The following is a 13,781-nucleotide window of genomic DNA, read 5'->3' on the forward strand; positions in this document are numbered from 1 at the left end:
TCGCATTGAAGACATACAAAGAATAAATCTTTGTGATCCTCTCCACAAATATCACAAATTAAATCATCAAATTTTCTGGGAAGGAAGTAAAGGGTATGCTCGTGTGTTTTTTTATGGTTTATGAATGGAGGTTTTGTCGCACAAATGGGATCTATACTAAAACTACAAATAGAGCATTTGTAGATTAAGTATCCAGGTTGGGTGATACAAGTTTGGCATCCCAACGGCAGGCAACCCATATAATTCTCAACCCATATGTGGAGTTTGAGATAATGTTTAGGATGGTAAGGAGATTTCAATATAGATGAGGATTCAACACATTCTTTGTGGTAACATTTGTCACATTTGTTACAGAAATAATAGGTTGTACCGATGGTACAATTACAACAAGCCCCACAATATGCTACTTCTCCAATAGGATATGGAACGTTTGCTATAGTTTCTCTATTATTGCACCCGAGAAGAGGAAGAAGTTGGTGAGAATACGAAGATTCATCCTCGTCAGCATCAGAAATGTAATAAGAGTTACCGATGAGGAGAAAATTTTCCTCACCAGTATCTTTACAACATTGGATTTTCAGGTCTTTAGTTCGTATGGAAGGACATAAGAGACGAGAAGAAAGGGGGTGGTTGATGGAATCCATAAATTTTATGTACTCCAAAGAAGTTTAAATTGTTAGAAATTTTAGGAGGCTTGGTCTAGATATTATTATGATTGCTGATGAGTAAATAACTGTGATAAGTTATAATATATATATTAGTTTTATTAGAAAGCATCTCAAGCAGAGTATTACATTACATTTCAACGTTCTCACGCAAAGTACTAATAATATTCCTTGCTTTTCTCTTTGTTTTTCTTACGTTGTACTAGATTCCATATTCAGTTTTTGTTACATCTTAAGAATCATTTCTTAATGTTGTCACAATTTGAAGAGATATTAGTATCCAAGAAACAAATATTCTATATTCTTTACCGATGTACTATGATATACAACATCTAATGTCTATTTTAAAAGGGTTATCAGAACTGTATTTTGTGTTATTATTACGATTTACAAGCATATTTCTTCTCCTTCATATAAACAACATTCTATATATTTCTTTCAAATACTAATTTTACGAAATAAATACACTGCAAAACACTTTCCACTTATCACACTACATCTCAAATACTTTTTTTTTTTGAACAACTCATCTCAAATACTTTATAGACCCAAAAATTATTCCAACAAAATTTTGTATCTGGATATGTAATTAATTCATCACGTCTAGATGGTCAAAAGGAATCAAACCCAGTGCAGAAGTTCCAGTTAGAACCTCTTTACGGCTTTACAACTAAAGGTCTGAATGGTTCAAAAGCAGCGGTTTCAAGCTTTATTTAGTGTTTTCTATGACTGATATGACGTTTAAAAATTGTTGCGTTTGTGGGATGTTTATGACTTGTTGATTATGAGATATTACAACAGTTTAATAATAAATTACCAATATAAACATATTATAATATTATAAAAATATAAAAACGTAATATTGTGATAAAATATAATAATTATTAATATAATATGATCAATAATAGTATTATGTTTATTTATTTATTTATTTTTTAATTAGTTGAAAACTTATAATTTTAATAATTTTTTAAAAATTTATATTAAAACTTTTAAAAGAATATTCTCTTCGTTTTATATATATGTGTATTTTTTTTATATATGTATGTATATTAATTTTAAAAACAAATCTAATAAATAGTTAGTTTAAATTTTTTATAAAACAAATTATGATATTGTTTGTGAATTTAAATTAATATATAAATGTGTATATATTTTTATTTATAATATTTCCATTTTTAATTCTTAACTTAAAGTTTTAAATATTTTAAAAAATTAATTTTATAATTTTTTATCCACCCGCAACATCAAAAGCTATGTGAAACAAGCTTTTGATTTTAAGAGGTTCAGAGCGGTTTAAATGAATTTGTATGATTGTTTTGAAATGATGTCAACCGCTACCAACCGTAAAAATTGTGTTTGTGGGTGGTAGCAGGAAACCAGTCATGCCCTAAGTCAAGACCAATTGATTATATTACACTATATTAATGGCGTGACTGGTGTAATCGCAGCAGTTGTGGGTGCAGTTGCAGGAGTTTGCGGATACGGGTGGCTGCGATTTTAAGTGTTTTCTAGAGATTTGTACGATTGGTACAACCGTTAGAAATTAGTGCATTTGTGGGACTCTTATAACTGGTAAACAATAAAATCCAATAGCCGTTAAAAAATAAATTAATAATATCTACATTTTATATAATTATGAAATTATTAAAAATCATAATATTATAATAAATATAAAAATTATATATATAAAATCATACTATTAATTTTTTAAAATGGTAGAAAATACTTTGGTTTTAAAGTTTTATAATATAAATTAAAATATAATACTACTATTTCAATTTAAAATTTTAATTTAATATTTATAATTTTTTTTAAGAAAGAAATTTACTTTCCCGTAACCGTCCGCAACCGCAAACACTAGCTGGAACCAGCTTTTGATTTTAAGAGGTTATGAGCGGTTTGGAACGATTTGTATCGTTTTTTTTAATTGTTTCATAACGACAACAACTGTTAACAATTGCAAAAAACTGTGTTTGCGGGTGATAATGGGAAACTAGTAATGTATTAAGAGAGCCTTTGCAACTTTGACACACTTTTAATGTAGTCTTCCCAAACTATCTTTAATCTACGGGGAAATCGCATAAAAAACCACGAAAGTATCATTTACTGATACTTTAGACCTTAAAGTTTTTTCACAAACATTTTTAACCTTCAAATTAATATCTGTATCATGAAAAACCTTCAAACCGAAAAATTGACATGTTTAACAGGTAAAAATGGTGACGTATCCGTTTTTTTCTAAAAAAATATTTATTTAGTTCATAAAATAAATAAAAATTAAAGAAAGTTCATAAAATTAAATACAAATTCATAAAATTTGATAAAATTTCATAAAATTAAATAAAAATTTAGAAAATTAAATAAAATTCAGAAAATAAATAAAAATTCATAAAATTAAATAAAAATTTAAAAAAATAATAAGAATTATAAAAATCAAATAAAATTCAGAAAATTAAAAAATAATCAGAAAATTAACTAAATATCAGAAGTTAAATAAAGTTTCAGATAATAAATAAATAAGATTAAATCAAAAGACAGAAATTAAAAAAAATTCATAAAATTAAATAAAATTCATGAATTTCACAAATAAAAATGTTTTTAACAACCATCAAATTGACATTTTAATCATTTAAAAGTTAGTGTAATACAAGCATTATGCATATTAGTGCTGACAATGACGATTGTCAAAATGTTTTTATTGACATATCTACCGTTATTTGCGACGGTGAGGTCAGAAACTATCGTTGGGTTAGGTGAGAAACTATTATCTTAAGCAATTATATGTTTGAAATTATAATTATCAACGATGATATGTCTGTTTTAAAAAGATAATCTTGTAATTTTTCTAAAATACCTTTTTAGTTTTTAATGTTTTTTTAACTTTTGAATTGTCTAACTTTTTGTGAATTTCATTTACATAATTTTTTGAACTTTATTTAGTTTTCTGAAAGTTTATTTTATTATTTTATTTTATTTAATTTTCTGAAATTTTTATTTTATTTTTGATTTTTTATTTAATTTTCTGATTTTATTTAATTTTTGAGTTTTTTTTTAATTTTTTTGAATTTTTATTTAAATTTTTTACTTGTTAAATAGATCAAATTTTTGGTTTGAAAATTTTTTATGATGTAAATGTCACTTTGTTATTCTCATTCCTTATCCGTCCAAAATCGTTCCACCTTTTATGCTTTCTTTTTTTTCAACTAAACACAAATTGTTGTAAACTAATGGGAATAATAGTTGTATTATTCATAAGCATAAGAGGTTCTTTATATAGGGATTTACAAATAGACCGTCATAGATAAATGGAAAGATAAAAAAATCCTAATCCAATTAGGAAAAGGAAAACAAGACCAGAACATAAAAAGAAAAAGTTGGCCGCCTATGATCTATGCGGGCCGGTACGGGCCGGGTCGATTACGGGTCGTCCACCATATGATTTATAACACTCCCCTTCGTGCTTTCTGAAAAGCTGATAGATCCCTCTTGAAGCCCATGAGTAGTTCTGGTGAAGGCCGCTTCATGATTGGGCTTAAAACTTCTTCTAAGACCTGATACTCGCAGATGGATGGGCTGGAAAAACTCCTAAATTGTAAAATTCATAACTTTTTTCTCCGTGATATTTTGTTGTGTTTCCAAGCCTCAGTGATGCATAGTTGAGTTGGATTTCCGTGAAAATTAGTTTCATGCCAAACATCCTTTCTTTTGTTGAGATACACTCCTTGGAATGAACCTCGGTCGCTGGTACCTCTTAGATGGCCGGTTGGAAAGGTTTAGTGAGACTCTGGTTGAACCTTGGATTTCGTGACTACAACAAGTACCACCGTGTGTAAACACATAGCCTGTCTGAGATCGAGCATTATGTGGATCTGAAAGATAACCTGAATCAGCAAAACCAATTAACCCCTCTTTGGGCTGGTCAGTATAAAATAAACATATGTTGTCGAATTTCTTTATAAAAACATGGACTGATTGCGTCATTCTCATAGCCGTCTTTCACTAAGTATTCACTTAGTCTATTATACTATATGCAACTACTTTGTTTTAGACATAACTAGATTTGTTCAGCTTTATACAATGCTGTTTTTTTCATATCTTTGAGCTCAATACTGTTTGGTACTTTCATGTATATCTCATTACCCAGTGGAGCATATAAGTATGCAGTTACTATATCCATTAGATGCAAATCTAATTTCTCTCTTACAGCCAGACTTATCAAAATCGAAATGTAGTAGCATCCACCACCTCATAATCCACTCATGGTCTCTGTGAGAATCCTTGTGCAACAAGCCGTGCTTGAATGCTGTAAGTAAAAACATATAGAACTTAGACCATGTGATTATGTCTTATATCTCACGATTTCTCCTTTTCATTTCTCTTCTTCACAAAGACTCATCTATATCCACTGGTCTAATATTGTTAGACCAAAACGCCTTTTCTCTTTATATAACCCCACGTTTTTCATTAGTCCAATTTGATCTACGAGTGCACACTCTTATATTGATGTGGGTTCATTATCCTTCTTTATATCCATAAGTTCAAGTGCTACCATGTATGTAAATAAATCCTCTTATGTCGACATTCTTTATGTGGTTCCATTGTATTCCAGATATGATATAATCTATTAAGATTTCATTATTATCAGGACCTTTATTACCTTGCAGCTTGGCATCCCAAGCTACATTGTTTGGTATCTTAGATGTTCAGCCGGCCGGCCTTATCTCCATGTCTGGGATGGTTTCCTTTAACCTCATATTTGTCTATCGTTTTTTTTTTTGCACCCTTCTTTTGTTTCCGATGATTCTTATCTTTGGAACATATTGGTCTACCACGTTTCATACGTTGTCTAGACTCTGTATCAACTTGAATGTGTCTCTCTTGGACATCAAATTCGAATTTGGTACATTTCAAGCTGGTATATATGACGTAGTCACTCTTTTCTTTTCTTTCTGGGTCAGCAAATGAGTCTGGCAATTGATTAGGTAGCTTTTCTAAATGTATTATCTTTTGGACGTCTAATTCTTATTCTCAATCCGAGGATCTTGCCAAGATAATGATGGTCGATGCCATTCTATTTCTCTTACCAGCTTATTATTTTCTCCCCCTAATGTTGGATAGTCGGATTCATTAAACTTGCAATCCGTGTACCAGGCCTTTAAATAGATCACCCATGTCGGCTCTAAGTATTCAATAATCGTGGGAGAACCATATCCAACATATATCCCCATCCTCCTTTGAGCTTTTGAGGTCTCATCTTAGTTCTCTGTGGTGGAGCAATTGGTATATAAATGGCACATCAAAATGTCTTATGATGGGATATGTCTTGCTCCTAGCCCGATAATAATCGAGATGGGAATATTTATACTCACTAAATGGCCTGATGCGTATTAACTTAAATGCATGTAAATTTTGTATGGCCCCAAGCTGTGACTGAGAGTTTTGACCTCATAAGTAATGGTCTAGCAATCATCTGTATGTGTTTAATAAAAGATTCGGCCAAGCTGTTTTATGTATGGACATGCGCCAATGTTCCACACTTGCCCCCATGGACATACGATAATTATCAAACGCTTGGGACATGGATTCACTAGTTTATTATTTACTTATTCACTTTGACTGGTAATGGCCTATCAATGAGTTTTCCTTCTGTACATGCTACACACGTGTGTGCCCTTTTGTATTACTTATCAATTTTCGCATCATGTTTCAACCGGGATGGCCAAGCCGGTTATGCCATTTAGTGAAATCGTGGGTTAACACTCTGTTTAATCGTGGCATTTGGCCTCTATCATACTGATCTTTGCATAGTATAGACCAGTAGAGAATGCAGGTATAGTTTCGACCACTTTCTTATGGCCTTGGGCGAATTTTATATATATCTGAAGGAACTCTTTATTTCCTTCGCCCATTGTTTCTATATGGAGACCATTCACTCTTATATTTTTAAAATTCAATGGGCCTTTCTAGGGTGAATATAATGCATAAATATCTCTAGATGCGTGCCCTTTAGGCAACAATATACTTAGGCTGGTCGTGGCCCTCGAATAGGCTTCTATACCCACAATTTGTACTCATATTGGCGTTTTTGGGGTAAAAAAGGGTCACAACAAAATTAACGTTTAAAAATATTTCTCGAAAAAGATAATTCTCGTAAAAATTACTTAAACCAACTTTTACGATAAAATTCTTGAAAAGATTTGTCCGCAGCATCGAAACAAGCTCCAATGGTTCGTGTTGACGACGAAGTTAGTATCAAAACATTCGGAAAAATATACGTCTTCGTTTTCTTTACGAAAGAAATCGTAAAGATCCAAAAACTTATACGAAAAACTCGCAGGAAAATCTTGTTTTAAAACAACGATTTCTTAACACAACGATTTCTTAATCAACGATTTCTTAAAACAACGATTTCTTAATCAACGATTTAAGAAATCAACGATACGATATTATCGAAGGTCCAAACAACCGCAAAGAAACATCCTAAAAGCATCGTAGCATCGCAATGGTTTCGGACGCTTGGACAATGGATTTCAGTCCACAGCACAAACCCGGTCACGATGGCGACCGGGTCACGAACAAGAGCTCGATTGCTATAGCGATCGGATCACGGAATCACGCTCGGTCGATATAGCGACCAAGCTTCGATTACAACTCGGTCGCTATAGCGACCGAGCCTCGAACAGAGCTCAGTCCCTATAGCGACCGAGCCGTGTCCGAGGCTCGTGGCTCGAAAAAAATGGAATATTTCCATTTTTCGGACTATGACGGCTTAAGGGCAAAAGAGGGAAGCGTAAACCGACCTAGGAGGGAGTATATAAGGAGCTCAAGGCGAGAGGCATAGGAGAGACTTTTCTCAGAGCAAACTAGCACTTAGAGCAATTTTTAGGACTTTTTCCGTTTTTTGTTATCTCGAGCTGCGTCTCAATTAGGGTTTAGACGCCTTTGGGTATTAGACTAGGGATCTCGCTGACAGATCTCGTAGCCAAAGCGCTCTTACCTTGTTGTAGCGCTCATACGCAGATTCGGAATAAATCCTTCTTTCGCACTCTCTTTACGATTTCTTATTTTAATTCTCGTTATTTTCGTGTTCTGATTGCTTGGCATGTGGTTTCTCAGATATCCGGGACCTCTGGGAAATTAGGGTTTTCCTACTTTCCTAAAATATACGATTCATTGACGGTGTGAATTTTGGTTCCCACAGTTTTTCAAAAACATTCATCTTATTAAGTATAAATCAGACAAGACAATAAAATAAACTCAATGAAATCATAAAGATAAAGTAAACACAAAGGCAAAGCAAACACAAAATTTGATGTCGAAATCAGCCTTATTCTTTTAGGCAATCTGAGGTTTCATATTCCATAAGATCATCTTTTGGTATGATTGAAATCATCTTCATTATCTTGATATGTCATGTGGGCTTCAGGATTCTTCCCTTTCATACTCTCTTGATAGAATTCGACTAGATGTTTGGGAGTCTTACATGTCTTTGCTCAATGATTGCTCATACGACATCTATGGCACATGGATTTGGTCGAGTTGTTTGAGTGTTACGGTTTTAATGAAGATCCGCGGCCTCGACCATGACCTTGGCTACGGTCTCAACCATGTTGATTTCTTCGCCCGCGGCCGAATGAACCTCGACCACGGCCATGCCCAAGCCATTTTCCACGACCATGGCCGTGTTGACCATTAGATTGGGCGTGATTTGCTTCCTTCTTGGTTTATGTGGCCGTGTGTGCCTCAGGTAGATGGGCTGATCCAGGAGGTCTCATTTCACTATTTCTCATCAACAATTCATTGTTTTGCTCAGCGAGCAATAGAAAAGAAAAACGACTAGCATAAGTCGTGAATCCTTTCTCACGGTACTGTTGTTGTAACAGCACATTGCTTGTGTGGAAGGTGGAAAAGGTTTTCTCAAGCATATCCTTATCCGTTACAATCTCACCACACAGTTTCAACTTCGAAACAATCTTAACAGTGTCGAGTTATACTCGTCCACGGACTTATAGTCCTGGATCCTAAGATTCCTCCAATCATACAGAGCCTTTGGTAAGATCACCGTTCTCTGGTGATCATATCTCGCCTTTAATTCTGTTCAAAGGTCCAATGGATTCTCAATGGTCAGATACTTGTCTTTTAGACTCTTAGTTAGATGATTACGGATGATCAAGATGGCTGTGTACCGATCTTTCTCACTGACATTAATGTCCACGGTGGTACTTTCACCGAGTCCCTTGGATTTCAAGATGATCTTAACATCAAGTGCTCATTGCAAATAATTATCTTCAGAGAGATTTAGGGCAGAAAAATCCAAGTTGGTTATTTTCGACATCTTAACTTATATTTTTTATAATTTAGATTTAAAAGTGTTCATGTTTAATGCATACAAGACAATCATATATGCAAATTGATCACACAACCAAACGGGTATGATGTAATATTTAAACAAGTCGCACCCATGATCAATCTTATCAAACGGTTTCTATTAACCTAGTCGTGCAATTCTTTTCTATCACCTTAGCTTTCAGGAAATGACAAGCACTTTCAATCAATTTTCCACAGCAACGCAATCAGTCCATTAATTCCTTTAAAACAGTATGAGCGTTCTTATGCAATATGGTATATTCATCTAGCCACTTAGTAACCATTATGATCTATCAACCTAACTTTCAATCAATCTAAAACCAAATCCTTAACCTTAAGTAGGGTTGAACGAACCACCGAAGAGAAGTGATCGAGCTGGAACAGGCTGCGAACGAGAGCTTGTTGGTATCGGGTCGCGGACACGGATCGGGGCTGTCGGCTGTGCTATCGGATTCGTTGGACCGTCAGTTTGAACCAGTGGAGGTCGTTGTTAGCTATGAACTCCTTTTGATCTGAATGGAAAAGAGAGTTTGATCGCACGGGCAGCAACTACTCTCGGCTTGAATTCCTTGTTGATATTAGATTTTAATTCCCTCGGCTCATGAAACAACACGAGGAGCATTATATAACATGAACACCATAATCTAACCAGATAACATAAATCAACTAAGGTATCATAAACTTATCTTGCACAGGAGTTGAGTTCGGCTAGAAAATCCTTGTTGGAATCTGATTTGGTTTCCAAAGCAAATCGGCGCGCACTGTATCTGTGCGTGAGGGCGAGTCGGTGGTCAGATCGACAAGCGGTTTACACTGATGGATTCGTCTCGGTGAGGGTTTCGATTTGATATCTTGACCGTTTTCTGGTTTCTCGCGGTTTGAGAGAACGACCTCTTTGAAGTTCCTAGACAGATTTCTTTGCGTTTAGGGTTTGATGATTTTCGACTGCGTTGAAAAATATTTCGTGGGGACTTATGAGATAGAGGTTATCGTGCTGATAACGTATTGTAAACTAATGAAAATAATAATTGTATTATTCATAAGCATAAGATGTTCTTTATATAGGAATTTACAAATAGTCATAGATAAATGGAAAAATAAAAATCATAATCCAACTAAAAAAAAGAAAACAATACCAAAACATAAAAAGGAAAAAGTTGGCCGCCTATGATCTATGCAAGGGCCGGTACGGACCAGATCGGTTATGGATCTTCGACCATATGATTTATAACACAAATCTCATAAATCTAATTATTTCATCGCCGGTATGAAATTCACCATGACGTCACACAGCCCTTGTCCTCCACCTCTCAAATTCAATACGATCAACACGTGCTGCCCGTCGATCCTAATTTCAAATCTACAAATCCAAAAATCCAATTTCAACTTTGTTTTCCTTTCACTCTATTTCACATCCATTACTGTTACGAAGAGTGAGTTCCATTTTTTAGGAGTTTTCTTCTCATAAGAGTTATATCAGTAAGGTTCTTGCTTTGTAGTTTTGTTTCTTGGTACCATGAGAACTCATCTTTAAAACGAAATCAAAACCTAATTCAGGGTTTAGATTTCCAAAAGCTTAAGCGTTTGCCATATTTAAAACTGTACAAGTTTTGGCAAAAAAATAAGAAGAAGAAGAAGAAACTGTTTAGCTACTAGTCTTCTGGTTTTTAGAAACCAGTAGACTAAATGAACATGAATACAGCATGACAACAGATTCTCCATCACCAAGCTATCGAAATGGCACTGACCAATTGTTATGCGTTTTTGATGCAAACTTCACGGTAGAGGTTCGAGCTCGAACACTAGGATGAATCCCGTCCTCTCTTTCTTGATGATGACAGGTCTTTGGAAGAACCATTGCTTCTGATGAAATGGCAATGAATAGACAAATCAAGAAAATGAAGCTTTCTTTGATTCAGTATAGAAGAGTTTAGTAAAGCTTACCCATCATCTGTTTTATTTGATGGCTCGTGTGTGACTCGTGATTGTGGAATCACCTGCGCAGACAAAAGAAGGGTTCTCGAGTAAGAAGCAGCCAATGCTGATCTTTATAAGCATCAAATCACATAAAACATGACAAAACAAAAAAAAATGACAAAACCGACAAACGTTGTAAGGAAAGTAAGTTGACACAAAGGTACTATAATCAGGTCAAAGCCACAGATTTAGAAGAGTGAATGTTTAACAGTGATGGATAAAACATACTGACAGGAAGACCAAGTTGTCTCATGCATCTGCTGTAGATTTCAACGTATTCTTCATAAGACTGCAAAAACAACAACAAAAAAAAAAGCAATCACAAGATTTTGTCAAAGATTATACAACTACAACAACAACAAAACTGAAGTTCATGACGATTTTCAAGAAAAAATAAACATGAGCCAAATCCTCAGATGTAAGTAATATGTTTGAAAATGAATCAGAAGTATCTCGGACGTTTAAAAAATAACAAATGTTTTCACCAAGTTTCCAGTTGTGTGCCATAAGGGTCTTTGAACCAAACTAACAACATGATTTACAAACAGATATGTTACAACAAGCAGATATGCCAATACCATGTTAAGAAAATCATCATCGGTTAGGCTACTCGCTAGAGGGCTCTCCAAAGGCAAACCCCATGAGTTGAAACGTAAATACTTTTCTTGCTCCGAGGTTACACCATGATGGAATCTGCTGAGGTCATCCTGGTTTGAGTAGACCGCAGGAGGGTAATGCATCTGTGTATGGCCCCACATATTTTTATTATTATACTCTTCTTCTCCTGAGGAAGATGGAGGGTCTACGCGAGACCTTTTCGTTGAATAATCCTCCCTAGAAGAGCTGTCACAGGATAAAATCAAGAACAAGCAGAGATATAAGGAGATCTAAGAACGAAGGAGCCCACTTATACCTATTCAGCAAACCCTCATCGCAGCTGTGTGCATCAAGGAGCTCACAAAGCGCTTCACCAATATCTCCCGGCAACTCCTATAGAGAATGCACTCATTAAAGATCTAGTCATATCTTAGAACTTAAGGGTGTACCGTACCTGGCAATCTCGGCTAATCTTGACAGGCTTGTAATCATTCAAAGGATTCTTGAGATGAAGTGTTTTCTGAAAAGGCAGTTCACTCAACCTCAGCCACTTCACTTTAAAGCTGCGTCCCCAGGGATTGTTCTTACCACCTCCCTGACTCCATATATGGTCTCGTCTCCAACCCACAGGAGACAACATCTGTGCATACCCTTGGAAGAATCCGCTCATGTTCACGCTAAAAATCAAAACCACTCGACCAGAATTCTACAAATAAAGGAAAATATAAAAGAGCCAGTATACACATAATAAACACTAAATGTAAGATCGTATGTGCAAAAGGAGAGAGAGGGTTGTTCTTCTTACATGAAAAGCACCTTCCAGTATAGGCTCATTCATGACTTGAGTAGCCCAGATCCCTCTCTCGAGGGAAAGTTGAATATTGTCGTGGTTCAGACTTTTGATGATGAAGTATCTCGTTTGGTACCCTGGTTTGCTCTTCTTAGTCTCGTTCCAACTTTCAAGAAAGTGACCTCGTTCAACATTGGAGGAGGGCTTACGATCTTCTTTGCTTCTGTAATCTGTCCACAATAATTCAGCCAAACACAATTACAACAAGACAGAGAAAACAAAACTGATAAGAAAAGAAAAGAAAAGGCTACACAAAAAATTTACCTGGATCATCAGAGTGTCCTATATCTTGTTTCCAATCAGTCAAAGACGAATCCTTGGCAGTATTATCAGAAGACATGCCTTACTACTCTATTCAAAAATCCATTATGATAGTAAGAAAATATGATGATGGTCACCACAAATATAGAATATACTTTATAAAGGAAAAGACTATAAGTCACATGAGTTTACTCAAAATCTCAATGCAGAAATTAAACATATATCCAGACAAAATAAGAAACTAAACTAGTGTAGTTAGTAATCATTAGACTAATAACATGAGAAATTAGTTATAATTATTGACCCCAACAATGATCCTTCTATTGAACCAAACAAAACCTAATTCGATGTGATAAATAAGACAAAACAATAAGCCATTTCGATAACAATTCTTTAGAACGGAAAGGAAATCAATTTGGAACAGCCGACAGTTACAGTGACAAGTAGAGTTCTCAGTATAAAATCAACGAACGAACCCTTAGTAGTATCTAAGAAGCTTCTCAGACAGAGAAAGAGAGAAACCAAAAGTGAAGAGGAAGATGAAGACACACGAGATGTAACGTAACGACTCCTCAAATCCAGTGAAAGCCCTAATCTTCTTCCTCTTCTTGTTTCGTAATTCTTTTTTTTTTTTGTTTTCCAGTTTTTTCTTCTCTCTCGATGTGGTTCTCGATTATGGTAGAGTGACGTGTAGGTGATGAAAGGTGTAATTTAGACGGGCGCGATGCGATGCAAGATGTAAATCTAACGGTTAATCAGGATTTACTTATGCCGCTGGTGTATTGTATCTTTAGGCTTAAAGTTATCTATCTAAGAGGCCCATTTTATTAATAGCCTCATCCGTTGGGCCGTACAATATAGATAACCAAAACCAACTAGTCTTGCCAAACCAATCAAACAATCTATAGTTTAAAATCCAATCAACAATTATACATTTTTTTGAAGAGATATTCAAATCTCAACAATTTTCATCATGTCTTTTTTATATGTAATATATGATATAGTGTCAATTTGATTTTAAACTAACACTAGATTTTGACCCGCGCTTTAGAAGCGCGGAA

At 34.7% G+C, this 13,781-nt stretch overlaps 1 protein-coding gene across 7 annotated transcripts; it reads right to left on the bottom strand.

Moving 5' to 3' along the window:
* Positions 1–10,564: 10,564 nt before the first annotated feature.
* LOC108829974 (uncharacterized) lies at positions 10,565–13,400 on the bottom strand. Of its 7 annotated transcripts, none has more exons than XM_018603578.2 (9): positions 13,243–13,400; positions 12,724–12,810; positions 12,415–12,629; positions 12,064–12,315; positions 11,926–12,002; positions 11,591–11,855; positions 11,245–11,301; positions 10,980–11,032; positions 10,565–10,898 (listed from the first exon to the last, which is right to left on the bottom strand). In XM_018603578.2, the coding sequence occupies exons 2-9, from the start codon at positions 12,797–12,799 to the stop codon at positions 10,838–10,840; spliced, it is 1,056 nt and encodes a 351-aa protein (XP_018459080.1). In that variant the 5' UTR covers positions 12,800–12,810; positions 13,243–13,400; the 3' UTR covers positions 10,565–10,837. The 7 variants fall into 7 exon arrangements, with proteins under 7 accessions (XP_018459080.1, XP_018459081.1, XP_018459082.1 ...); XM_018603579.2 differs by having other exon boundaries at positions 12,724–12,805; positions 13,243–13,397; XM_018603580.2 differs by having other exon boundaries at positions 13,272–13,396.
* Positions 13,401–13,781: the final 381 nt, after the last annotated feature.

Source organism: Raphanus sativus, chromosome 2 (assembly GCF_000801105.2).
Source record: "Raphanus sativus cultivar WK10039 chromosome 2, ASM80110v3, whole genome shotgun sequence".
Taxonomy (NCBI): Eukaryota; Viridiplantae; Streptophyta; class Magnoliopsida; order Brassicales; family Brassicaceae; genus Raphanus; species Raphanus sativus.